General features: G+C 41.8%; 4 protein-coding genes across 10 annotated transcripts in view; 2 read left to right on the top strand and 2 right to left on the bottom strand.

The window, feature by feature from the left end:
- Positions 1–544: 544 nt before the first annotated feature.
- haus3 (HAUS augmin-like complex, subunit 3) lies at positions 545–9,803 on the bottom strand. Of its 2 annotated transcripts, none has more exons than XM_034290272.1 (6): positions 9,703–9,803; positions 5,013–6,065; positions 4,669–4,875; positions 2,646–2,884; positions 2,190–2,484; positions 545–1,330 (listed from the first exon to the last, which is right to left on the bottom strand). In XM_034290272.1, the coding sequence occupies exons 2-6, from the start codon at positions 6,039–6,041 to the stop codon at positions 1,100–1,102; spliced, it is 2,001 nt and encodes a 666-aa protein (XP_034146163.1). In that variant the 5' UTR covers positions 6,042–6,065; positions 9,703–9,803; the 3' UTR covers positions 545–1,099. The 2 variants fall into 2 exon arrangements, with proteins under 2 accessions (XP_034146163.1, XP_034146164.1); XM_034290273.1 differs by having other exon boundaries at positions 2,241–2,484; positions 9,703–9,802.
- Positions 9,804–9,890: 87 nt separating this feature from the next.
- Positions 9,891–17,752, top strand: LOC105020549 (prostaglandin reductase 1). Its single transcript, XM_010887680.5, has 10 exons — positions 9,891–9,978; positions 10,602–10,726; positions 10,852–10,897; positions 11,122–11,181; positions 11,888–12,055; positions 12,752–12,908; positions 13,036–13,152; positions 14,155–14,260; positions 15,764–15,882; positions 17,429–17,752. Exons 2-10 carry the CDS (start codon positions 10,621–10,623, stop codon positions 17,537–17,539), a joined length of 990 nt encoding a protein of 329 aa, XP_010885982.1. The 5' UTR covers positions 9,891–9,978; positions 10,602–10,620; the 3' UTR covers positions 17,540–17,752.
- Positions 17,753–18,689: 937 nt separating this feature from the next.
- txn (thioredoxin) lies at positions 18,690–23,366 on the top strand. Its single transcript, NM_001303966.1, is given in 5 exon segments — positions 18,690–18,795; positions 20,158–20,262; positions 21,369–21,434; positions 22,722–22,787; positions 23,008–23,366. Coding segments are annotated over 5 exon segments (327 nt in total). The 5' UTR covers positions 18,690–18,771; the 3' UTR covers positions 23,074–23,366.
- A 1,106-nt stretch (positions 23,367–24,472) lies between these two features.
- The window catches only part of svep1 (sushi, von Willebrand factor type A, EGF and pentraxin domain containing 1), an 88,934-nt gene continuing 86,125 nt past the window's right edge, over positions 24,473–27,281 (bottom strand). For 5 of the 6 annotated variants that reach the window (XM_029117417.2, XM_029117416.2, XM_029117418.2 and 2 more), the window contains 2 exons: positions 27,024–27,117; positions 25,780–26,087 (listed from right to left, as the gene is read on the bottom strand). In XM_029117417.2, coding sequence (XP_028973250.2) covers positions 26,057–26,087; positions 27,024–27,117 — 125 coding nt within the window. In that variant the 3' untranslated portion in view covers positions 25,780–26,056. The other variant, XM_029117415.2, reaches the window with a different exon arrangement.

Here is a 27,281-nt window from a genome sequence, read left to right as displayed (position 1 = left end):
TACTTTGAACAGTAATTAAAAAGACATGCGTCAATCTGTTGGATATAACCAAACATCTCTAGATACAAAAAGAGTGCCTTTGTCAACATTTTGTACACAAGCGCTCGTACGATCACTGTAAACTCACAAGCACCTCTTGCGGAAAAATACGCCTTAAAGTATACAGAGCATTATTTTCCTCATGCTGAATGGCAATCACTTCCGTTTGACCCCAACATGGTTTGCTATGGACAGGTTGTAGAATACAGTGGGGCCGGCTCTGTACCATCTGTGCCTCATTGACTCACACTGTCTATAGCCGTGGGCCCTGGCTGTGTCAGAGCGGTTCTGGGCCCGCAGAGCTGCTAGGACCTCTTCTCCAGACGCAGACAGAGGCCCAGAGTACAGTCTATTGTAATGGCGGCTGCTGTGCCTCTCCATCTGCCCCTCCTGTCTGTCTCTGTCCGCTGCCTACACAAAGCACAAGTAGTATCTGTTACCATTATCTTTTCAGCTCTCTGTAATACGTTGCTCTCTTTGTGGTATTTTAGTAAAATAAAACAAGTCACAGATGACTTTTTTTATTAGTCAATAATATTAATTATTTACGGCTGACAACAAATACAACAAAAGGTGCTTACAAGAACATGGACAAAAGCCACTAGTGATTAAACATTTCAGCACGACATTAGCATTACATCTGAACTGAACGGGAGGACTCAACAGTCCGTCCTCATCCCACTGTCTTTCGCCCAAAAACACTCCCCGTCACATCTGACAATCCAGGGTTGATTCATTAAAAGGATGCACAGGGAGGAAACAGGGCAGGGTAAAGGCTGGGTAAGAGATGCGCGGGGCTGCACCCTCCCTCAGGGGACACTTCGCCTACAGGCTTTTCCACTCCTTCCAGCAAGATCCTCCACTGTTTTCACAGGTGGAGGCGGTGCATCAAACCCAAAACAGCAGGTGTTAAAGGGGAGGGGGAGGCATCACGCTGGTCGCTTCTTTCAAGGCAGGTGGGGGAGATGTGTGCTATAGGTTGATCCGTCCATAACAACCGGTCATCCACCCAGAGAAAGGAGCCGCAGGAGAGGTGATGTTGGAGCGTCAGCGAGTCCCGTTACGACCGGCTCTTCTTGCAGGCGGACGCTTTGCCCTCCAGCTCCTCCACCACTTTGTTCAACAGCTTGGGGTTGAGGTGGAAGTAGACGTACAGCTCCCTCTCTCTCCTGAGGAGGATGCTGTGGTCCAGCTGGGAGCGTTTCTCCCGGATCTCCCCCATCACGTCCTGCATCAGCTTGTATAGAGCATTCTGCTGCACCTCCAGGTCTGCCAGCTTCACTGTCAACTCCTGGAGGGAGACGGGGAGGAGGGAGGGAAGGGGAGGAAAGGGGAGTGGAGGGAAAAGGGAAAGAGGTTTTATGTAGAGGTCTAGAATTCCAGGCCAAATTATTAAACAAGGTAATCTTATTGTCCCCCACAAATGATAATCCATATAAACTCTAATTATATTCCAACCATATTTAAGGAAAAATGCTGGAAACTCCAGCATGGTGAACCTTATTGGTCCCCAAGGCAAATGTGTTCCTAATAAGATGTATGACCTTCTTCATTAGGGGACAATTAAACATTTTAAAACAGTATATTCCTCAAAGAACAGACAGAAGTCACTTCCTTGTTGGTTCAAGTTGAATACCACAATTGGTGAGCAGCTTAGCTTTTCTGGAATACTGCATACTGTACAAGAACAGTACACACGGCACACACGCGGTTATACACAGCTGAACTAACCAAATATACATCTTAGAAGAGTGAAACGAAAGTGTGTGTGTGAGTGTGTGTGTGTGTGTCTTTACTCCAAGAGGAACTGAGCTGAAACCTGTACAGAAAAAAAACATTCAGTGAAGAGAGTGATCCGTGTTGACCTGAAAGAAACACCTTGACCCTTAGTGCTCTTTACAAGTTCGACATTCCAGAAATGCCAGTGCCACTGTCCAGTGAATACCACCATACAGTAGAAAACAGTGATTTCAATGCAGTGTTCCTTAACAGAAGCATCACCAGAGAAAAATATTTCCCACCAGGTTAAATTACTCAGGAATACCCACAAAATCAGTGCTACAGCTTAACCTCCCCAAAGTGTTTTATAATAAAATGCACGCAAACCTGAGATTTTAAGGATGAAGAGGAGGGTGTGTTCAGAGACGTACCTGTGCGTTGGGGCAGAGCTCCTGGCCATGTGACATCGCCGTAGGACATACCTGCGGCGCCAACAACAGCTGGTGCAACCTTGTGAAGGTCGCCTGGCGCAACGCCTCGCAGTCGCCGTGGAGACGGGCACCCGTGTAGTGCTGCTGGTTGACGGCGCCGGCCAGGGCCTCGTGGTTGGACCGTAGCTCCGCTCGCAGGCCGCGGGCGGCATGTTCTAACCCCTCGTAGGTGCGGAACGGCTGCCCTTGACCACTGCCAACAGAGACGCGCCCCGACTCCAAGATCTGAAGAAGCCTTTAAAAAATGTGAATGAACTGTTAAAAATAAACTCTGACAGCAATTTCTTACTAATAAAGTAGGAAATGTTTAATAATATAGTTGGTGCTTAGACACAGCATTCCATAATAATGAAACAAACAGGTTAGGGTATCTGTGTCTGATCCAGAGATGACTACCTGGTGAAGGCCCCATCCTTAGAGCTGATGATGGACTGAGGACTGTGTCTCATGACGTGAGACAACTCAGGCTGGGAGAAGGTCTGGCTCCTGACAGCGGTCTCCTGTCCTCTCTCCACCAGCCAGGCCGCCACCTCCACTAGGTGCTTCAGCACCTCCTTCTCCCACCTCAGCTCTAGCTGCTGGGCTAGGAGGAGCAGCTCAAACGAGGCCTTCTGCCGCAAAAGGTGGTCCCGGACCTGGAATAAGGGATAGAGATTTTAGGGGACGGACGGAAAACAATATCACCATCGGAGGAACAACAGAAACATTCAATAGACACAAAGTGGATATAAAAAGTCTACACACCCCTGTTAAAATGCCAGGTTGTTGTGATATAAAAGAATGAGACAAAGATAAATCATGTCAGAACCTTATACACTTTTAATGTGACCTGTAATGTGAACATTCGATTCGACTGAAAAACAAAAATCTTCGAGGGGGAAAAATTAACTTACAATAACCTTGTTGCATAAGTGCACACTCTCTTATAACTGGGGATGTGGCTATGTTCAGAATTAACCAATCACATTCAAACTCATTAAATAGAAGTCATTACACACCTCTGATTAATCACAAATAAAGTTCAGCTGCATTTCTTAGCTGCATCTCAGAGCAAAAGCCATGGTCCACAGAGAGCTTCCAAAGCATCAGAGGGATCTCATTGTTGAAAGATATCAGTCAGGAGAAGGGTACAAAATAATTTCCAAAGCATTTGATATACCAAGGAACACAGTGAAGACCGTCATCAACACATGGAGAAAATATGGCTCAACTTAGACATTACCAAGAACTGGACGTACCTCCAAAATGTATGAAAAGACAAGAAGATAACTGGCTTCCAAGAGGCCTACAGCAACAATAAAGGAACTGCAGGAATTTCTGGCAAGTACTGGCTGTGTGCTACATGTGACAATCTCCTGTATTCTTCATATGAATGGGCTATGGGGTAGGGTGGCAAGACGGAAGCCTTTTCTTACAAAGAAAAACATCCAAGTCTGGCTGAAGTTTCCAAAAACAAACATCAAGTCTCCCAAAAGCATGTGGGAAAATGTGTTATGGTCTGATGAAACCAAACTTGAACTTTCTGGCCATAATTCCAAAAGGTATGTTTGGTGCAAAAACAACACTGCATATCACCCAAAGAACACCATACCCACAGTGAAGCATGGTGGTGGCAGTATCATGCTTTGGGGCTGTTTTTCTTCAGCTGGAACCGGGGCCTTAGTCAGGGTGGAGGGAATTATGAACAGTTCCAAATACCAGGCAAGTTGGGCACAAAACCAAAATCAGGCATCCGTTAGAAAGCTGACGATGAAGTTCACCTTTCAGCATGGCAACGACCCAAAGCACACATCCAAATCCACAAAAGCATGCCTTCACCAGAAGATTAGCGTTTTAGAATGGCCCAGCCAGAACCCAGACCTGAAACTAATTGAACATCTCTGGGGTGATCTGTAGAGGGCCATGCACAGGAGATGTCCTCGCAATCTGACAGATTTGGAGCGCTTTTGTAAAGAAGAGTGGGCAAATATTGCCACGTCAAGATGTGCCATGCTAATAAACTCCTACCCAAAAAGACTGAGTGCTGTAATAAAATCAAAAGGTGCTTCAACAAAGTATTAGTTTAAGGGTGTGCACACTTATGCAACCAGTTAATTGTATTACATTACATTTTTTATATTTCCCCCTCAAAGATTTCAGTTTGTTTTTCAATTGAATTGTTCACGTTATAGGTCACATTAAAGGTGGAAAGAGTTCTGACATGATTCATTTTTGTCTCATTCTTTTACATCACAAGAACCTGCCATTTTAACAGGGGTGTGTAGACTTTTTATATCCACTTTATAAGATAATGATGGATCGGATATTAAACTTAAAAACTGTAAATTATGGGAAAACATAAAAACATGAAGCCTGTCCTCTTTCACGTATATTCTCATGATCAAACGGGGCATGTACAACACGACAAAACAAACGGTACCTGCTCCTGCTTGGATGTGTAGTAGTCTTGTCTGGCCAGCTGCAGGTCCAGGTCTCCCCTCACCACAGGCACGTTGAGAAGTCTGGCACCCTCCCTCAGAGCGGCCGCGACAGGCCCCTGGAGAAGGGACTCCATATCTGCCGTCGCACCCTGCAGCTCCCGCCGGGCCACAGCCTCACGCGCCTGAAGAGATGAGGAGGTGGTGCCCTGGAGAGATGGAGGGGTAATATATCCAACTTCCATGAACTGTACCGGTGCCCACCGCACTTGTTGTACAGGTAATAACTGCCATGGAAAGACTGGTGTAGGAAATAGAAGCAAATTTAAAAATCTAAGAAGCTTACTTTGGTGAAGGACCGCAGGTTCTCCGTCATCCAGTCCAGTCCAGCCCTGGCTCCCCGCTCCTCCGCCCTGGCCTTGACCAGCTGGTGCTGGGCCACCATATAACCCCACTGGAGCCTGGCCATCTCCTTTCTCCTCTTCTCCACCACTCTCTCCTCTACCTCTTTCCCATCCTCCTTCTTCTCCTCACCCCCCTCCTCCTCCTCCTCATTCCCACAGAGGCTGAGGTCCAGGAGCTGGAAGCGTTCGGAGCAGGAAGTCTCCACCATGTCACCTATGCCCTGGAAGAACTGCCTCTGTGTGAGGCAGGACAGTGCCTTGGTGTTGAGCTCCTCCTGACGGAGATAGGGCTCCAAAGACAGTTGGGAGAGCAGGACTGGAGGCCTCGGACGGGCGGCGGAGAGGACAGGACCGGAAGCCGCTGTCTCTTCCCGATCCTTCCCTACCTTGGACTCTGGGTCTATTCTGAGGTATGCTCCTAGCTTCCTCACCTCGTCCGCGAGGGTCTGGAGAGCTGCGTTGGTCCCTGCATTCTCCGCCCCCAGCTGGGAATGGGCCTCCCTCAGCCTGTCCGTGGCAGAGTCCCGCTTGGAGGCCAGGCGGAGAGCGGCGTCAGCCTGGGACGTAGCCAGAACCTGCAGCTTCTGGTGTCTCCGCTGTTTGAGCAGCTTCTCCTTTTTCAGAGCCGCCAGCTCCGCCTCTAGATCTTCCACGCTAGCCTCCCCCTCCGCCAAAGACGACAAGGGCCCAGCCAAACCTCTTCTAGCCGTGGGCCCACAGGTCTTGAGGACCTCTCCTAATGCGTCCTCGTCGAGGATGGGCTTGCCTGAGGCGCGGAGCGCCTTGAAGGCTCTGGCCTCTTCCGGGGTAAGGACATTTCCTTGATTGAGGGTACGGCAGACGAAACGGAGAAGGTGGAGGTTTTCCGGAGCACAGTCGAACAGCCAGTCAAATTCAGAGCCCTTTAGAGATGAGGAACCTGGGTAACCTAGCCGACGCAGAGCCTCGACAAACTGAGTACCATCTGACATGACGACGACAGCTGATCCTGCCGGCTACCACATCAATAGAGGCAGGAGAATCAAGAGGTGGGTTATACAGGTGATGAGAATGACAAACAGAGATAATCAACAAAATGCAAACAGGGACATGACAATTCGTGCTTCATTTTAAGAATAAAAAATGTAATGATCTCTGGAGGAGAAGGCTGTAATGAGAGGCCAAGCCTCTGTCTTCGCTAGACATTTACATTTGAAATATCAAAATAACCAACAGGTTAGGTCAAAGAAAGCGAAGTTGCGCTAGGTTAGCCATCTACATAATCTTTATTAGGCTAGACAACAGAACACTTCAAAACTCACCCACACCGGTAAAACCGCTAAAGAACGCTGGCTGAACTGAAACGCAAGCGCGAGGCCATTGCAAAAGAATTAAATCGAACCTTTGCTGAGCCTCTCGTGGCATGATTAGTGTTAATAATTCCATTCCACTCAAAATGGCACCAAGAAATGTGTCAATTTTTATTTTACACCTACCATTGCATCTTAAGACAAAACTGAAAATAAACTTCTGAGGTAGAAAGCAAACATTCTACCTTATATTGTATCAATTGCGATTACATCTAGGTAAACTGGAAGTGTAAAATTTTTAACTCTATAACAATGGACCTACAGCAAATTGTTAATAGCTCTGTGCAAATCAGGCATTTTCCCAACGTCTCTAAAAACAGCTGCCATTAAGCCTTTATTAAAAAAGAACACTAGATGCATCTATATTGAACAGCTATAGACCAGTATCAAATCTCCCTTTTATAGCCAAGATCATTAAGGTTGTCTACAATCAACTAAATCAAGCAATTGTGTGAACTCAAGTGGTCTCTTAGACAAATTTCAGTCAGGCTTCCGACCTCACCACGGTACTAAAATCGCCCTGATAAAAGTTTTAAATGATATACGGCTGAATACTGATTCAGATAAAACAGTTCTGGTTCTATTAGATCTCAGTGCAGCATTTGACACTGTAGATCATAGAACACTTATAGATAGGCTGGAAAATTGGGTAGGACTCACCGGGACAGTCCTTAATTGGTTCAGAACTTATCTAGATGTCCAGAGTTACTTTGTCACCATTGGTAATCATGAATCTGATAGGGTGGCTATGATATGCAGAGTTCCCCAGGGATCAGTTCTCGGACCGCTTCTGTTCAATCTCCATATGCTACATCTGGGCCAAATTCTACAGAACAACATTACCTATCATAGCTATGCCAACGATACTCATATATATATATATATATATATATATATAGCTCTTGAACTGTATGACAGTCATATCAAAGTGGTCACCAAAACAGCATTCTTTCATCTTAAAAACATAGCCAGAATCAAGGTATTGGGGTCCCAAAAAGACCAAGAGAAGCTCATTCATGCTTTTCTCTCTAGTAGCGTTGACTACTGTAATGGCCTCTTAAGTGGACACCCCAAAGACTGTAAAACAGTTGCAGCACATTCAAAATGCTGCTGCTAGAATGTTAACCAAGACCAAGAGAACAGAGCACATCACTCCGGTTCTTAAATCTTTGAACTGGCTTCCAGTCAGTTAAAGAATAGATGTTAAAGTGGTCCTTTTAGTTTATAAAATCACTGAATGGTTTAGGCCCCGAATACATTTCTCATGTTTGAATATAAAACGAGCAGGGCTCTTTGATCCATGAACACAGCAAGCAAGTTTATTTATACAGCACAATTCATACATCGAAGCAATTCAATGTGCTTTACAAAGAAAAATATATTCAAGTACAATAACATAATAGGCACACACCTGTTAAAGGCACACAACTCTCTATATAAGGGCCCACAATTCACGCTGCCTGTTAGATGGTAAATTGCATCATAAATCAGGGGAAGGGTACCAAAAATGTATACATTTGTGAAAGTTCTCATAGCGGGCTTCTTCACTTTGCAATGGAAGAAGTTTTGAACCACCTCTGTACCTACAGCTGGCTGTCCAGTCGAACTATGTAACCAAGCAAAAAGGGCCTTGGTCACAGAAATGACTAAGAACCCAATAGTCACTCTAACAGAGCTTCTTAGTTTGTCTGCAGAGATGTGAGCCAGGCCTTAGCTAAAGGCATATGACATGCTACCTGAAGTACTCTGATAGCGAAAGGAAAACTCATAGTCGGGTGAAAACAATGTACCATCAATTCGTTGAATCATAGGGGTGGGAACATCATGCTATGGGGATTCTTCGCAGCAGGAGGAAGTGGGAGACTGGTTAGGATTGAGGTAAGGATAAAAGTTGCATGAAACCCATTAGACATCTGCGGCACAAATTTCTAAAGACAAGGTTTTCTCTTTCATTATGGGGCATTGTGTGTGCAAAAATATGTAATTAAATATAAATTAATGTATAGCAAACTAAAATGTGAAGAAATTGAAGGGCTCCAGATACTCTCTGAAGGCACTGTAGTATAGCACCAGTATAGTACTCAAAGGCAATGAGTGGATCTATTGGCCTTGACTGTAATATACATCAGGCAACACATATCTTTCATGACTTCATGTCCTAACCAGTTCTACATTGCGTCGGTGGTGCGGCTGACGTGATATTCCAGTTTCTCACTGAAATACACTAAGAGCCCTGCTCGGTTTATATTCTTCAAACTTATCAGTAACTAACTGGAAGCCAGTGCAAAGATTTAAGAAACGGAGTGATGTGCTCTGTTCTCTTGGTCCTGGGTTAACATTCTAGTAGCAGCATTCTGAATGAGCTGCAGCTGTTTTAGGTCAGCTAGAGCCCTGAGTCCAAAACAATCAATCAAATGTATTTATAAAGCCCATTTTACAACAGCAGTTGATACTAAGTGCTTTACAGAGACACCCCGCCTTAAACCCCAAGGAGCAAACAACAGTAGTGTTGAATTTCAGACATGGAGAACCTGTGTTTAGCAGTTATGCTGCACACAACTGGAATAAACTACCGGATGATCTTAGACGTTCCCCAAAGTGTATACATTTTTAAATCCAGGTTAAAAACACCATCTCATTTCACGTGCCTATGACTGAGCACTTAAGCTTAACCGCACTGTTTAGCCTTACAGCTTTTATAGCTTCCTATGTTTTATCCTACTTCTATTTTATTATTCTATGTTTTATTATTATGCTGTTGTTTTAATGTTTTCATTTGAGTTCATTTAATGCAATTGTATTGTTACATCTTTCTTATTCTTTGTAAAGCACATTGAATTGATTCTATGTATGAACAGTGCTGTAAAAAATTAACTTGCTTGCTAAATTCCACCCAGAAAAACTGTTGCTAAAATTTCTCATCTGTCCAACCTATCTTTATTAAGACAAGAAGACGTAAGTCAAACAATCACAAAGGGCACTTAGTTATTTCATACAACAGCAATTATGGCCACAAATTCAAGAATTAACTCGTTATGTACTTTGGAAAATGTAGGCTGGATAGCTAGCTAACAAGCATTTTAATAAAGGTTGTTTTACTACGCGTAGATAGACAGTTATTGCTGTTCAGTGATGTACTATTAGCTAGTTAGCCACTGTAATGTCTGTAGTACGTACATTTCATGACTTATATTACGCTGTCTGAGGTACAATGTATTTAACGCCCACCGATTCCGGAGAAATGTGTCAATCGATACTTTCAGTTAGAATAATGATATCTTACCAATGACTTTGAAGAAAAAAACTTTAGATTTTTCGATAGTTTATCCACTTACAGCCAGTTCACCACCTCAGAGAAAATGCGCGCGTTCACATCTAAAACGAAGGTACGTTTTTCAGCTTTGCGTAAGACGTCACGCCACGCAAACATCCTTGTTGGCCAATGAGAAAGTACAGTCTACCGCTCCCACGTGTTCCCACCCTCTCTTGATTGTAGGACGTTTATTTCTTTCTTTTATTCTGCAAATCTGCGTCGTTCTGCTTGTGTAACAGTAGACCGGTAAGTGTGCAATGTATAATTTTATACAACTATACTGATGAAAGGAAAGCTTCATCTATTTTTAAAATTAGTAGTTACGTCCCTTAACTTAGTTTATCTGTTTATATGTATTACTGAACCGAGTTTGAGACACAAATCCAAATGATAGAAGCGGGTTTGTGTGCATTAAATCATGCTTACAGCACTCTGCAAAGATGAGTATACTTATTCTCGTTTTGCCAGCAACATACTATTTTCTTGGGAAAAGGTCAAATAAAAAATAAATACCTGTACTTTACTGTTGTCATCGAATACAGAAAATACCTCTGAAAAAATTAAAAAATTAAAATCTGATGTTGCATGTCATGCAAGGCAAATGCAGTGTTCCATTATACATTTATGTAATTCTTTTGTACAGAAACGCAATTAAACGCAGAATGTTTGCTGATCTGTAGGGGGCAAAAAGCATAGCAAATGTATGTTCCCTAATACAAGTGATTGCCAGTGTTCTATTTACAACAGTTTATGTACATGTGTTACTTGTTACTGACTTGTTGGTTCCTAGATGAGCTGGAATAGAGTTCGCTACAGATGTTGTAATGGGAAGTTATTAAGTACCAAATAAACAACATGTTCTTTCACAGTTTTCCAAAGCAAAGAGCCATGGTTCAAGCCAAGACCTGGGTCCTGACCCATCATTTTGAAGGCTTTCCGAAGGACAGCAACTTTGAGTTGAAGCTAGAGACGCTGCCTGAGCCTAAAGACGGAGGTATTGGGTTGAAGATCACACCTGGACTGTGTTATATGGATGTGTCCTTGTAATAAATACAGGACTGAAGCCTATATGAATGATGGTGTACATTTAAACATTCTTCTTGTGGTTTTCCGTTTCAGAGGTTCTTCTGGAGGCATTGTTTCTCAGTGTGGACCCATACATGAGGTAGGAGGAAAGCGGGCAGGGAGTGATTCCCCTAACATTTGCCATTTTGTCATGACTTGCGTTTCATGTAATGTGATCTCTATAAGGAATGGGACTTTATTGTTCACATTAGAACACTGGCACCTGAACAGTGTTAACTTTTTCTATTATATTACTTATCCACAGTCTAAGTAGACAGTACAGAAAAACAACTGATCTGATCTGTCATCTGTGGTTGTTTCCAGACCGTTCAGCCGAGTGCGGATGAACGAGGGGGAAGTGATGATCGGAACTCAAGTGGCCAAGTAAGGAAAATAAACAGGTTTCCCTCACAGAGGAAACCCTGACCTCTACATTGCATGCTGCTTTTGTAGTCAAGAGTAGTGCACTATGTAGAAGATAGGATGGCCATTAGGAGGCAAGCCCAAGTTACATGCCTTTCTGTAATCTGTGTACCCGGAGGTGATATGCATGCCTGCCATTTACTGGAAGAGAAAGAGCCCTGCACCTGTGATCCATCTCTGAGGCCGTAGATTGTCCCCGATGACATCAATTGTAGGAGAAACAACAGGCACTTGGCAGCGTGTTCTGAGGTTCTGAGGTCCTGACTCATTTAGTGTGTTTTCACTGAGAAGGCTTGTTAGTCTGAGTGAGTCTGGATAAATATACATAACACTTAGACTCTTCCCCTGGATAGGTTATTCCTCTAGTTTTTTTTTTAAAGGATTTTACTAAGTTCAATTGCCTGAATACTATAATTAATGTGTCTTAATGAAAGAGTACACTTTTCTTTGGGGTTTTCACTGATTCACTGGTTTCCACTGACTCTTGTGTGCCCAATCTAGCCTCCAGGTGAAATCATTCAGCATCCACTGAAGCTGGTGCAGCTGTCTCCACAACCTATTTCAACTGGAGATTATCCATTGAGCACTCCTCGCGATCTGCACCCTTGTGGGGGAAAAAAACGACCGTCATTATTTCCGATTGACCGCTGGTTGGTGTGTTTTCCAGGGTGATCCGGAGCAACAACCCGGTCTTCCCTCTGGGATGCCACGTGGTCGGCAGATGCGGCTGGAGGACTCACACCGTGTCCGACGGGGCCGGCCTGACCCACCTACTGTCTGACTGGCCGCAAGATGTCTCCATGTCCCTGGCTCTGGGGGCCGTCGGCATGCCCGGGTGAGAAAGGATGTCTCAGGGGTCAGTGTGGGCTGAATCGCCAACGGGCCACCAGGCCACGTTGATGTTTTATTGCCCGGTGTAAGGGGAAAGATTGGAGTGTTGGAGGACTGGCAGCACAGCTGTTTCATTGTTTCAACTCCAAACATGAAAGGCAGAGTTTCTTTTCTTTTTTTACCCCGTCTGCCAGGAAAAGCAACTGTTTTTCTTCTGGGTTGATAAAATAAACATGTGGACCCGAGATGTCGTAGCTAACAGATCCCAGCTACGACTTATAGTCCCGTTCTCAGTTTTAAGCCACATGTCTTTTTATTACGTGGTCCCAAATATTGTTGTATATCAGTCATGCACACCAGTACACAATAACATACTGGTGTACATGACTAAGGAGACCACCTTTGAAGGGGTAGATAGGGAGTTGATCAATGCTTTAGCGCGTTTAGACAGCAGGGGGATACCAAGGTGTATTGTGTCTTAGGCTAGCGCTCGTGTCGACAATGAGCTTAAAGATTAGAAGCTTAAACCTTTTTTGAAGGGAAGTAGACTCCATGTACAGCTGTCTTACTGTAGCTCAGTGACTATGGTCAGAGTTCCTACTAAAGAGCCCCCACCTCCCATGTGTGGTTTCCAGGACGGTTGCGAAGGGAAAACAGGGAAAGACGTGGGTTTTCTGTGCTCTCTCCCCTCTGACTGCAGGTTGACAGCCCTGTACGGTCTAGAGGAGGTGCTTGGGCTGAAGGCCGGGGAGACACTGCTAGTGAACGCTGCGGCCGGGGCAGTGGGCTCCATCGTCGGCCAGATCGCGAAGATCAAGGGCTGCAGGGTGGTGGGCTCCGCCGGTTCTGACGCCAAGGTGACAAGGGATTGAGATGTTAAAAGGGGCCAGCACTCCCTTGTTTTGAAGCAATTTAACGTTTGTTCACATTTTCTTTAGAATTTTCAGTTATTACGTTTTTTATTTTTTATTTCCCCACACGAAGGTGGCCTTTCTCAAAGAGCTGGGCTTCGATGAGGCTTTCAACTATAAAACCGTTGGCTCTCTGGAGGAGGCCCTGAAAAGCGCATCGCCCAGTGGATACGACTGCTTCTTTGAGAACGTGGGTTAAAAAGTAGTTTCATCTGAAAATTTAAAGAAGGGGTCAAGTCCAGGGAGGACAAGTAGATTTAGTTGTACTTTATAGGTTTCTGTTTGATCATGAAGAAATATTTCTTGTTGTAACATCATTAAGCATATATAATATGAATACGCTGCCTTTCAAAAGTTTGGGGTCACTTTGACATTTTCTTGTTTTTTGAAAGAAAAGCAAAAGTTTTGTCCATTAAAATATCATAAAATTGATCAGAAATAGTGTAGACATTGTTAATGTTGTAAATGACTACTAGCTGGAAACTGCAGTTTTTTAATGAAAATATCTTCATAGGCGTACAGAGGCCATTATCAGCAACCATCATCTCTGTTCCAAAGGAACGTTGTGTTTTCTAATCCAAGTTTATCATTTTAAAAGGCTAATTGATCATTAGAAAACCCTTTTGTGATTATGTTAGCACTGCTGAAAATTGTTGTGTTGAGTAAAGAATCAATCCAACTGGCCTTCTTTAGATTAGTTCAGCATCTTCAGCATCAGCGTTTCTGGGTTCAATTACAGGCTCAAAATTTCCAGACACAAAAAACTTTCTTCTGAAACTCATCAGTCTATTCTTGTTCTAAGAAATTAAGGCTATTCCATGCAAGAAGCTGTGAAGAAACTGAACATCTCGTACAACAATCTGTACTACTCCCTTCACAGAACAGCGCAAACTGTCTTTAACCAGAATAGCTAGAGGAGTTGGAGGCTGTCCAGTGTCTGTGTTCTTAATCCTTTCCTTTTCATCGGGCTGTCTGAGATACAACTTTTTCTTTGCAACTCTGCATTGTTGCAAAGAAATGTTCTAATCCTGTCAGTACCTGGAAATAGGTATTACGTCATAACATATTTACAGGTCCTAACATATTTAACATAATGTAACAATGTCATGCATGACCCTGTTATTATATTGCATTTCGGTATTTCACTACTTAATGTCCCTGGATATAACTGAACTTTTCACTGGTTTCGTAGGTGGGAGGCCCCTTTTCCAGTGTGGCTATCCCTCAGATGAAGGAATATGGAAGGATCGCTGTGTGTGGCAGCATCTCTACCTATAACGACGCCACTCCACAGACAGGTCATCTTTTTCTGTTCTTGAAGCTGATTTTTAAAACCCTGTATTCAAAATTAACAGCACAACTCTACATTGCCACACACTTTTAATTGAGCATTGATGTGCTGTTGTAAGTACTGTTTAATTTAATTATTCCACTAGGGGGTGCCATTAGCCAGAATTAGACAGCCTGACCAGTCACCAGCTGAATGCAAAATGCTCATGAATAGAAGTTAATGAAGAAATCTTTTGGAACTAGGGGTGGAGGAACTTAGTTTTTTAACCTTTATTTAGAACAGAAAATGTTAACTGATTGAGAGCCATTGTAATACAACTATAGTTGTCTTTATTAAGACTTCTATATTAAACTTCAAAATCAACATAGTCATAAACATATAATTTTTTTTCTTTAAGTAGCTATTGTTTTTCCCTTATTTAGGCAAGGGATACCATAATAATGTAAAAAATTATAATCTGGAAAATCTACAGTTCAGGTAGTAATGTACATACACCAAAGAAAATTCTAAACTTTGCTGATAAATCTGAAACAACTTAAACACTGTTCATTCACCCTCCCTTGTTCTATCCATCCATCTTTCATCCATGTTCCATTATGTATCCTTACTGTCTTCCTTTCTTCTTGCTATCCCTGCAAACACTTCATCCCTCTTCATTCACCCTTTCCATTTCCTGTCCATAAACCTGTTTCATCCTTCTTAATACGCCCTTACTCTCTTAAATTCTTTACCATGTTAGTCCTTTATTGATTTCTTTAAAATCTAATCAAAAGCTCCAAACACATGCTTCCTCTGGCAAAGTTGTCACAACAAAAAGTATATTTGATCCAAACTGTTCTCGTGAATGTGACAGATTACCAAATGGTTTAAGCAGCTGAAACATGGTTTGAGCACTGAAACTCCTCTCAGCATCAGCTGAGGATGCGGGGACCACCATCAGAATTCAAACAAAAACTTCCACCTAGACCAAAAAAAACACTGGCAATACTTGTTGTGAGCTGGTACTGCATGTTGAACATGGCCAGCTACACCTCAAGTGACAGTCTGTTCAACTCTGGATACTGTTCCACTACAGTTGCGTCCACTTCCCCAGAGAGAACATCCTCAAGTGTAGCCTCCCACTTCTCACTCCCACTTAGGTCATGAACTGCCTGGGCACTCTGAGATTTCCACGAGGTCACAAAGCACATGGGTCCCCCTTTTTAATCACATTTTTATCATGAGGGGGGGTGCAATTTCCAAATGTGAAAGGGACATGTCCCCCCCCCCGTCCCTAGTGAACGTTCGGCCTGTGTTTGGAACTCTTTACGTCTTTCTTTTACGTCTCTCTTTTACTCTCTTTATATTCACTACATTTTTTTGGAAGGGTTTTATATCCGGAGCTAAAGAAGTGAGTGCATGGGTTTTCGTTCTGGTCCCGTTCTGACATCCCTGGCTTTGAAGGTGTCACAAATGGCTTTGAAGGGGTCACTGACTTTCTACTCTTTTTCACTCTCTCTCTTATGGACAGGCCCATACCCCCACCTGACCATGATCTTCAAGCAGTTGAAGATGGAGGGCTTCATGGTGAGCAGGTGGGAGCATAAGAAACCAGAGGGTCTGCGTAGACTGATCACTTGGATGAGAGAGGCAAGTACAGTCCTGGGAATAAAAGACTAGCCTGGTTAGTTTGTGCTATTATTCCAATCCAGATCACTCCATGTTATGCCATTTGACAATGACATGGCGTTCAAGGAAAAGGATGTACTCCACCATTCAAAAGTTTGGGGTCACTGAAATGTCCTTGTTTTCACATTTTATGTTCATTGAAATAACATCAAATTGTTAAAAAAAATACAGTGGAGGCATTGTTAATGTTGTGACTATTGTAACGGCTGATTTTAATGGAATATTTTAATGGAATATCTACACAGGCATACAGAGGCCCATTATCAGCAACCATTAGTCCTGTGTTCCAGTGGCACGTTGTGTTTGTTATCCAGGTTTACCATTTAAAAAGGCTTTGTCATCATTAGAAAACCCTTTTGCAATTATTTTAGCACAGATGAAAACTTGTGTTGATTAAAGAAGCAATAAAACTGGCCTGCTTTAGCCTAGTTTATCTGAAGCATCAGCAATTGTGGGTTAGATTTCAGGCTCAAAATGGCCAAAAACAAAGAACTTTCCTCTGAAACTTGTCAGTCTATTCTTGTTCTGTGAAATGAAGGCTTTTCGATTTGAGAAATTACCAAGAAACTAAAGATCTTGTGCAACGTTATGTACTTCTCCCTTCACAGAACAGCTGTCGTGATGAAAAGAGTGTCTAGTTTGTGAAACAGACTCCTCAGAGGTTTTAATGAAGCTGCCAGTTGTGCTGTGAGGCGTCTGTTTCTCAAACTAGACACTGATGTATTTGTCCTCTTGCTCAGTTATGCACCGGGGCCTCCCACTCCTGTATTTATTCTGGTTAGAGACAGTTTGGGGAGTACTACACAACGTTGTACGAGATCCTCTGTTTCTTGGCAATTTCCTGCATGGAATAGCCTTTATTTCACAGAACAAGAATAGACTTGTTCTGTGAAATAGTCTATTCTTAGAAAAGTTCTTTGTTTCTAGCCATATTGAGGCTGTAATCAAACCCAAAAACGCTGATGCTGAATGCATAGTCTCAGAAGGCCAGTTTTATTGCTTATTTTGTCAGTACAACAGTTTTCAGCAGTGCTAACAGGATCGCAAAAGGATTTTCTAATAAACCTATATTAGCAAACACAATGTGCCATTGGAACACAGCCTCTGTACATCTATGTAGATATTCCATTGAAAATCATGTTTACACTATTTCTGATCAATTTAATGTTATTTTAATGGACAGAAAAATGTAATGTAACTGTAAATGAGTTAAGAATGTAAGCTTACACCGCAGCTAGCTTTAAATGTCACTGATGGGGTTATACATTGGTTACCTTTTGTATAGCTCAAACAGTTTGAACGTTGTCAAGGAGAGTGTTCACATGTTGCAAAGTGGAGGACTGCTAGTACGCGCCCAGTGTCGAGCCAAACGGACTGACAGTGCTGGAAGCAAAACTGTCTATCTCATTACGATATGAAAATGTCTGTGACTGTGAGAGAGAACACTTATCTATACTTTCATGATAATGACTAATGAATGACATTTTCATAATGTTGTTTTCAACAGGGGAAACTGCAGTGTCGAGAGCATGTCACTGAAGGTTTTGAGAATATGCCTGCAGCCTTTATGGGAATGCTACAGGGAGGAAACATTGGGAAAGCAATTGTCAAAGTTTGAGGGGGCCTCAATAGATACTCTATAACCCACAGAATTTAGGGAAGATTTTAATCTACATACAGTAATAGCTAAAATGTAACCCTAACATTGCATTCTGGAATTGTTTTATTGTAAAGTACATTCATAACACCTGGAAAATCATTGTTTTATTGTAAAGTACACTATTACACCAAATTATTACTTTGTCTGATTTATTAAAGTATTTCAAAGGTTGTCTGACTACTGTAATTTGTTACTGACTAATCAGAATAAAATTAATTAGGAGTTTCTTCTCCTACTCCGTGGTTGTAAGTGCATCCAAAATAACAGTGAGATACATCTGCCCTAAGCTGTCTTCCTTTTGATGTGAAAGACCAGTCTTTATTTTTAGGTACTGATTTACATTTCAGATGAGCTCAGATAGCAAGAGGCTTGTTTCTATGGTTCTGAGCTATTCTGTATAATTGAGACACCCTGTTTTTTCTAAGATGATTACATACATAACTTGAGGAGGGTTCATATTCTTCAGGAAAATACAACAAAATGTTAAAATTACTGATGTGAAGGAAAAATGACAGGTCAAATTATGTCATTTGATGGGAATATTTATAGAGACCCTATTAAATTTTCTGTCTATTTAAAAAAAAAAAAAGTCATCCAAATCACCTTGGTTTCAATACAGCACAGTACAGATCCTTGCACATTATGAAAGTGAAACAAATCCACATACTGCGCATGCACTTTACTAGAATAGCTATTGGATGTTGAATCCTGAACAACCATAGTTCCCTAATACACATAGTAGGAATTTGTCAAGTCACCATGACTTGTAAAATAAACAGTATATGTTGACTATAACATGTATATAACTATATAGTCTTCCGTTCAAATGAATTATGATCATAACTGATTCATTTTAGGAAATACTATGATGTAAAAATATGCACAGTACCCAAATAATTTACAGACTTGATAACTTGCAAAATGTAAATTTAGTATGAAAATAACAAAAAACATGTAAATACAATATCTCAAAAAGTAATCTATATATTGATTCCTCTTGTCGGTCCTAAAATGTTACTAATCGGTTGACCATTTTTTTGGGTTGACCCGTTTGTCCCGAGGGAGGGCTTACAAGAGACGTATAAACCCGCTGTCTCGCGTCACAGACGCCACAGCCTGGAGTTCAAGCAGCTTGTCACAGTGTTGTGCAAGATTTAGTTGTCGCCGACCGTCAATTAAAAACCATCAACATGATTATTGTAGTTGAAGATAAGGTAAGACGGATATTTAGCTGGTACATGGCTTTCCTGGTTGTTTTGTTCCAAATACGTTTGCGGCTTTCGAATCGTTCAGATCAGGGTGTTCCCGCCGCGGCGCCTGTCATCGACTGTTCTTTACTTTGTGGCTAACTAGACTAGCTCTCCTGCCAGGGAAACGTTTTAACCTTGCTACTGTAACTTGTGGGCTAAATCACCACATGGGTAGTTCCGATGTGGCTTTTTTGGTGTTGTTTCTGTCTGTTTGTATAACTGGTATCGGATTAACGTAGATTTGTTTTCAAGGTTAGTTTTAGTGAAATGTCGAAAGTTGCGACGCGCCACATTCGTTTTCTTCATTCCTTTCTTCAAACCCCAGTAAGCAAGACCATATCTTTGGCCAGACTGCTAAGGAGGTAGCGCTTTGCTGCTGTATCACAATGGTGTCTACAACACTGTTGAACAGCGACCTATCCAAGCAGTCCTGGTCCGACCTCAAACCAGTCATTTGACATTAATTAATTTAAATGATTTTTTTTTTTAGTAGATTGTCACTTTGGTAAAAAGTGTTAAAGCAGTTAGTTACGAACATGTGTATATGGACCGGAGCACGAGTCTGTAGAAGGTCGATCACAAGTAACCGAAAATGCCTCGAGCGTTGTCTGCGGTTGTTGGAGTGATTATTAATCACATTTGCAATGTAGGCGCTTCCTGTCTAGCTCTGCTTGGAGGCATTTGTAGAGTAAATATGCTGTGTAGTAGGGCGGTCCTAATTCTGTGTAAATCAGGTTTTACAATGCGGCGCCCTGTATTTTTGTTGCTACGTATGAACAATAAATTAAGGAAAAATTGGCCTATGGGACTTATGAAGTAACATATATTAAACTTTAACTAAGCATTGTGTTGACCAGGACGTTATTGTTTGAGGAAAAAAAAGCTTAAATATCACAAGGAAATGTTGAACTTGTGCTTGGAAAAAAAATCACAGTATTTCTGTATTTTATGCCTTTTTGCTATATGTTATGTCTGGTAGTAATCTCTGAAACTCATAGAATTGCCACAAACTCTTTTTATTACTTTTGTACCAAAGTCAAAATGCAAGGGTGCCTTAGTTCAAATTTCGAAGTCATATTTTTTTAAGCCACTAAGACTGCCCAAATTTACAGTTAAATGTGTAGCTGCATAAGTCCCATAGGCTTAAATTCCCTCATGGGGTATCACATTTTCAGAATCTTTTCATTAGGTATGAACAAAAGTATAGGGTGGCCCATTGTGAAATCAGACTTTCACCAAATAAGGACTGAACTACTGTGTATGAAATGCAGTATATCTTTCTGTACGATGCCATTCTGGTCACATAATCGTTACTTTTTTCTGTAGGAAGGCTTCTTGAAGGCTCTGGAGAATGCTGGAGACAAGCTGGTGGTGGTGGACTTCACCGCCACCTGGTGTGGTCCCTGCAAGAACATTGCACCCTTCTTTAAAGTGAGTGAAACTCTATGCTACTCAATTGTACTTCCTAATATTCAATATTCTCTGCTACCTGATTTCCCATTAAAGTTCTCTTCAGATCCATAATGCAATAGTCTCTTGTGCTAAACCTCCCATTTTAGATGTATACAGGGTTTATTTAAAGCATGTTCATAGTTTACGATTCCTTACTCACGTATGTTTGTGCCACGTATCGTTTTGATTGGTTTCAGCAAAAGATTAGAGGTTTTGATTGATAGAGCCAAACCACAAACAGTCCTGCTCTGTTCCTATTGCCAATGTTGTAGTGAAGCTGAGCACTTGGGTGACTCTCAACAATGGCAGTCTTAATTCTGAGTCACATTTTGTTTCCAAAATAAATCAAGATTTTGGAGCAGTTCATTAGTACACCTGTTGAAAACCACTGCCGTCAGGCAGCACAGTTCCCTGGCATCTGGTCAAACGTAGCTTACTGCATAGGGAATACTATTGTTTGAAACACAGCCAGGATGACTAAGCCCTTTTGTCTGCTGGGACTGTTGTCTTGGCGACCTGGACACTGCGCCTTGCGCAACTCAAGTTGAGTGCCATTAATATGTTGTCAGTAAACAGAATTCCAATGACTGTTGCTCTGACGGTTAATCAAAACCCGAAAAAGTTTGCACTTATTTAGACCAAGGACACTACATGGGTGCAATTGATTCACTAGAACAGAACCAACAGGCTCTGGAGTTGAGTACCCCTGGCCTTGTGGTTAAAGCTAAATTATTAAAATGGAGTACATTAACTTCCATTTGGTTTCTTAATGGGCATGACACTAGGGCCATGGCTTATGTCAAAATGTAGCTTGTGGACCACCTGCTCAGATGTAATGCATCTGTATGTGTTACCCTGTATGTGTTACCCTGATCCAATGTGGGTCCACTATACAACCTTGTTACATCTTTGGTGGAGTTTTATTTATTCAAAGTTGAATCAACAAGTGTCCTCCAGAAGCTGTAAAGACTGTACCAAGTGGAGGTTTTATTGGACCTTGTGGACACAGAAGTCATCAGGCCGAGACCACAGTGGAGCGCTTTTCCTTTCACAGTTGCTAACCTTTAACATCCACTCGTTCACAGGAACTGTCGGAAAAACCTGAGAACCAGAACGTTGTGTTCCTCAAGGTGGACGTGGACGACGCAGCGGTGAGTCCCAGTTTTTGTTTTCTGGCTCGTTAAACCCCACTGCCGCCATTCATGCTAAAGGATTCTCTATCAGAAGTCAGCATGGTTCCCGGGCTTCCTTGAGGTTGACAGCTGATTTGAATGTTTATCGGGTAGTCTAACCTTTCCCGGCATTGTATGCTTAAATATTTTTTTGTTTTTGATGTTTAAAGTGATGGCTAAATTATTCTGTTTGTAAGTAATAGCGTGATTGGTCACATCTCTGCCTTCAGATGTTATGCGGTTGGTATTTGGGTTTTTGTTTATTAAAATCTTTCTGGATCAGAAGACTTATCCCCAATTTGCTGCTCTCCACATCATAGTTGACCACTCCAATAACCTAAGCATTCGAATAGTGACTTTTGGTGGAAGTCACACAGCTGTCAATGTAGGCTACAGTAGCCTACTCCACCCACTGTCCTCTTAATAAACACTCAAACCGCCTGTGGTTTGTGGCTGGGTAAAAACGGCCTAACATCAATAGCAGATTTACTTTAAAGCCTTTGATGCTCCATTTGACCATAAATACAACAGAGCTCCAACAACCAGATAGTTGTCTCAAAGCCTTTGTCTATATTGTTTTTGTATTACCAATGTCAGGCCAAAATATGCATGCGATAGCCTCTGACGGTAACGTTTCATGCCCTCTGACCCAAGGACACCGCTCAGTTCAGAGAGTGGCTAAAACAGCATCAATGGTAACTTATGTAGTTAGAATATCTTTTTAATACACCTTTCATATGGGCATAATATGTCCGAAGTTTTGCAACAAACACTAATGCGTGCGCGCACAATTTCCTTACTGCCTCACAAAAAAAATGTAATACAAAGTTAATGAGGGTGTATATTTGAATATGATTGGGTTGATTCAATTCATGCCTGGCCTGATCTTGTGATTGGGTGAGATCCAACACTGAGACGTCTCTAGGATACCAGACCTATCCTGTTGTGTGGTGGGCGTGCAACGTGTTTCCATTGAGCTGGTGTTGCTGTGTGCGTGCGGTGCAGACAATAAAGTTGTGCGTGTTTTCCTAGGCCTACTTTTGTTTTGCTTTTCCAGAAGGTGTGGCATTTTGCCCAGTGACTCAGGACAGGTTTGTCCTAGGGCTTTTTGTTCTAGATCTTATTCAACCATACGGAAGCGTCTATAATTGATAGACTCCGAGTGTTTTTGACCGGCTACATTCTGATCTTATCATGGCCCTTTAAAGAGCTAACTAAAGGGTTTGAAAATGTTTAATGGTTTTAATCAGTTTCCTCTGTCTCTAGGATGTGGCCCAACACTGTGAAATCAAATGCATGCCGACATTCCATTTCTACAAACAGGGCAAAAAGGTGGGTGTTTTTACATATCATTTCCTTCCATCTTTCTGCATTAATGATTAATAACGTAAAACTGAGAATGCAGTAGACTTTTCACGCTACGGAATTCCCCTCTTAGGCCAAAAACAATATTATGTTAAATATAAACTGAATAGTCTTGAGGTTAACACAAGCCCATGTTGCTTTAGCATGTTGAATGGGTTTGCTAACCTCATCCTGCTGTCATTCCCAGGTGCATGATTTCTCTGGAGCCAACCAAGATACACTGGCGGAGAAGATTAAACAACTTAGGTGTTGAGGCTCACACTGAGCTAACACTATTAAAAACAACTAACCCTCTCTAGAACACACTTACTCCATTGGAAGGAAATTCCACCATGTTCCAGTTCCTCAACATTCCCTCATATGTACAATAAAACATCCAGTTTTGATTCAAAACCGCAATAAAACATCTAAAAGACCAAACCTCTAGGTCCAAGTTTGACTATGTGATGTAAGGTTAGGAGGTCCACAGACCATGTAATGGACTTTGTCGTTAGTTATTTTTTAAAAGTGGTGGAAGACGTCAATAAAGTCAGATGATTAATGCTGAATCTGTTTAGTTTCCTTTATTTCTGACAGTTGGGCTAACAAACATGCATTCTGTGAGAATGTTGCAGTGTGGATGTGGCTGTTGAAATGTACAATTTTATTTAAATTTTTTTGTCTTTGACACTGAATACAGAGAGGGTAAAAAATATTTGATCAATGAACAGTGAGACAGGATAACCCAAAAAATCCAGAAAAACGCATGTAAAAAATGTTATTAATTGATTTGCATTTTAATGAGTGAAATAATTATTCGACCCCTATGCAAAACATGACTTGGTGGCAAAACCCTTGTTGGCAATTACAGAGGTCAGATGTTTCTTGTAGTTGGCCACCAGGTTTGCACACCTCTGGAGGGATTTTGTCCCACCCCTCTTTGCAGATCTTCTCCAAGTCATTAAGGTTTTGAGGCTGAGGTTTGGCAACTGGAACATTCAGCTCCCTCCACAGATTAACTATGGTATTACGGTCTGGAGACTGGTTAGGCCACTCCGGGACCTTTATGTGCTTCTTGAGCCGGAATACCTATCCACCACCCATTTTCAAAGCCCTGTCTGAGGGAAGGAGGTTCTCACCCAAGATTTGACGGTACATGGCCCTGTCCATTGTCCCTTTGATGCTGTTTTTGAAGTTGTCCTGTCCCCTTAGCAGAAAAACACCAGCAGAATGTTTCCACCTCCATGTTTGACGGTGGGGATGGTGTTCTTGGGGGTCATAGGCAGCATTCCTCCTCCTCCAAACACGGCGAGTTGAGTTGATGCTAAAGAGCTCTATTTTGGTCTCATCTGACCACAACACTTTCACCCAGTTCTCCTCAGAATCATTCAGATGTTCCTTGGCAAGCTTCAGAGGGGCCTGTACATGTGCTTTCTTGAGCACGGAGACCTTGCGGACGCTGCAGGATTTCAGTCCTTCATGACGTGGTTTGTAAAAGACACGAGGGAGCCAGAAAATCTTTCTGATCGAGAAGGAATCAAATATTTATTTCACTCATTAAAATGCAAATCAATTTATAATCTTTTTCACGTGTTTTTCTGGATTTATTTGTTATTCTGTCTCTCACAGTTCAAATAAACCTACCATTAAAATTCTAGATTGATAATTTCTTTGTCAGTGGACAAACATACAAAATCAGGAGGGGATCAACATTTTGTTTTCTCACTATATTTTGTGTAGATCGTTTACAAGAACAATGAAATCACTTTAAAATACACTTGGATGTTCATCATGTAGATGTCCAAGTGGGTGAAACACTCCACTGTTATATCCCACTTAGGAGGCTTGTGTGGCAAGGTGTTGATTAAGACAGTCACTTGAGTTTGACAGCTTATGGATTTGCAGTTTCTCCTTTCAATACCAACAAAACAACCATATGTGGTGAACCCCGTAATCAGATCTGAATGAAAAGTTAATCTGAGGACAAATCAACAAAATATTTCAACAAGTAACAACTCCAGTAAAAACATTACATTTAGCTTACAGTTGACACTGAAGGCATTAAATTCAGGAAGTAAATTCCACTGACTGAAAAAGGCACTTTGACATTCCAATCCTTTTAGGCCAAATCTGTATTTAGCATACTGTAGGTAGGTTGCTACACTTTCTAAAGCGTTGTGAATTGATTACAAAACCTAGTCGGATGACAGTAAATGTATTGAGTGACTTCTGGATCACTAACAGATTCATATTTCCTCACACTCGCAAAATCGGAAGCAACGTGGATATTGACTCCCCATTAAGGCAATAGTGAGAGGAAGAGGTCCACCCTAATGTTGCACGTCTGATTCTGATAATGAGCTGGAGGATAAGTTAAGTCAGGATAAGTTAAGTCACAACTGGTGCTGGAGAGAAAACCTACCCAACTGCAGACGGAGTGAAAACAGAGGGTTTAGGAGCTGATCCTCCTGTGGGCCCTTCCAGTGAGTGTAATGACGCAGCCCTCACGAGTGGAACCTCATAAGGTTCCACCTGTTATTTTTGAGCTTGTGATATTTCACACTAAAGAATGGATAGGCGTGTGTAATTATGTGACATGGGCATTTGTTTACACCTGATTTTGAGACAGGCCAGGTCCAAAAAAAAAAAAACAATCATAAATTAACTTTTCAATTGTTAATTATGTTTATTTATTAAACAATAGGGGGATTTGTAAATTAGAATTTCATGCTTGTTTTATAAATAGAAAGTGAATCATGAATTGCCTCATTCAAGTCAAGAGCGTGTCCCAAAGTTGATTTCTAAAACCCCTAGCCGCTCTGTGCAAGTCACCCTCTGAGTTTTTTCACCAACAAATCACCATGGAGGGCACTCCGTGGAAGTGTGTAGGGGCCAGGGTCTGGATTTGCTGTTTTCATACATAGCAAATCACTTTCTCACCTAGGCTTTGGTCTGAAACAAACTCAGAAAACCTACAGAAGTGAATAGAAAAGATTACATAGCATTTTATGCTTTAATAAAAACGTGAGAATAGTTTACACATATACATTGGACAATCACAACATAGTTTTTACACATCATACCAGTACAGTATATAGCAGCATATATTTAATACTGTTGATTTTCTATATGAAAAATACAGCTTTATTTTACAAAATGTATCAGTTTTTTGAGAAAAGAGAATGCATGGTTTACAATTGTGAAATAATTATACCAAATTCCCTTCATTGAAGTTTTTCTCATGTTGAATGGACTTCTTAAAAATGTGAATATCCCGATTTCCTTTTCCTGTAACGTTGAGAGAAAGTGAAAAACACAATTAGACTAAAACCATTTTGCACCAAATTTTCAACATCTCTTTCTGGCACACATTAAATGATGAAAAAACAGACCCATTAGTCACTATTGTTATCCAGTTGTTGCTTACCCGTTCACCCCGACTGGTGGGGTTCAAAGAAAAGGCTAGGTTCTCCATGAGTCAGTAGGCCACAGAGTGATCTAACAATGGACGGACGGCCCTGTATCCAAGGGATCCTCTGGAGACAGAGTTTTACCACTCACTCCATTATACCTGGCTGTCAGCCTTGAGCATTCATCTGTTATATCCCATCATGTCTACAGACCTGTCTCACTGCAACAACTTTCAACAGATTCGGTAGAAGGGGGGAAGGTAGCAGGCTTTTCACATAGGCTTCTGTTCAGAGCCCCCACACACTGCAAGTTCTCGAAACTATTAGTCACATACCATACCGCAGGTCTACTCCCTTTTCATCAGTTAATGTACTTGGTGTGGGAGTACTGAACCTCTGTCCACCCACACCAGGCCCAGAGTCAACGGAGGGAGAGACCTGGGTTCAAGTACCATTTCACATCTTTCAAATACTTCCAGTGTTCACTCTAGCTCACCAAGACAGACAGGTCAGCGCGGTTTCTTGTTTTGATATGTCTGTCCATGAGACCAGGCAAGCTCAATAAAGCATGGCTAATGTATGTGAAATGATAACAAATGTGAATAGCATTTGAACCCAGGTATGGTGAATGAATTCTCCCATCCTTCACTCCTCTCACATTACCAAGAGATATAGCAGTGTACTTTGTAAGGTTACACTAGGGTGTGTCGGAGACGATGAACAAGACAAGTACCTGGAAGTAGTCAAAGGAAATTATCTTCTGGGAATGTTATCATGCTTTGTCATGCAGTTGGGGGCATGGTTTTCGTCATACCTAGAGCAGTCGTGACCACTCCATCCAGGACTGCAGTGACACCTGTTTGGCCGGATGCACCTCCCACTGTTCAGACAGGGTGACGAGCAAACCGCTGTAAAAACACACAGAGAAAGTAAAAAAGAGAGATATCTATTATCCTTGTAAATATTTTACCATACCAAGGAACTATGGTATGACTAAGCTATTACCAGGAACATGAAATGAAAACAAAACTGTCATCACAATTCAAAGTCTCTTTCTTGCTTCACTTTCAAT

This window comes from Esox lucius, chromosome 24 (assembly GCF_011004845.1).
Source record: "Esox lucius isolate fEsoLuc1 chromosome 24, fEsoLuc1.pri, whole genome shotgun sequence".
Classification (NCBI taxonomy): Eukaryota; Metazoa; Chordata; class Actinopteri; order Esociformes; family Esocidae; genus Esox; species Esox lucius.
The sequence above is the reverse complement of the archived record's forward strand: the minus strand, read 5'-3'. Positions and strand labels throughout refer to the sequence as shown.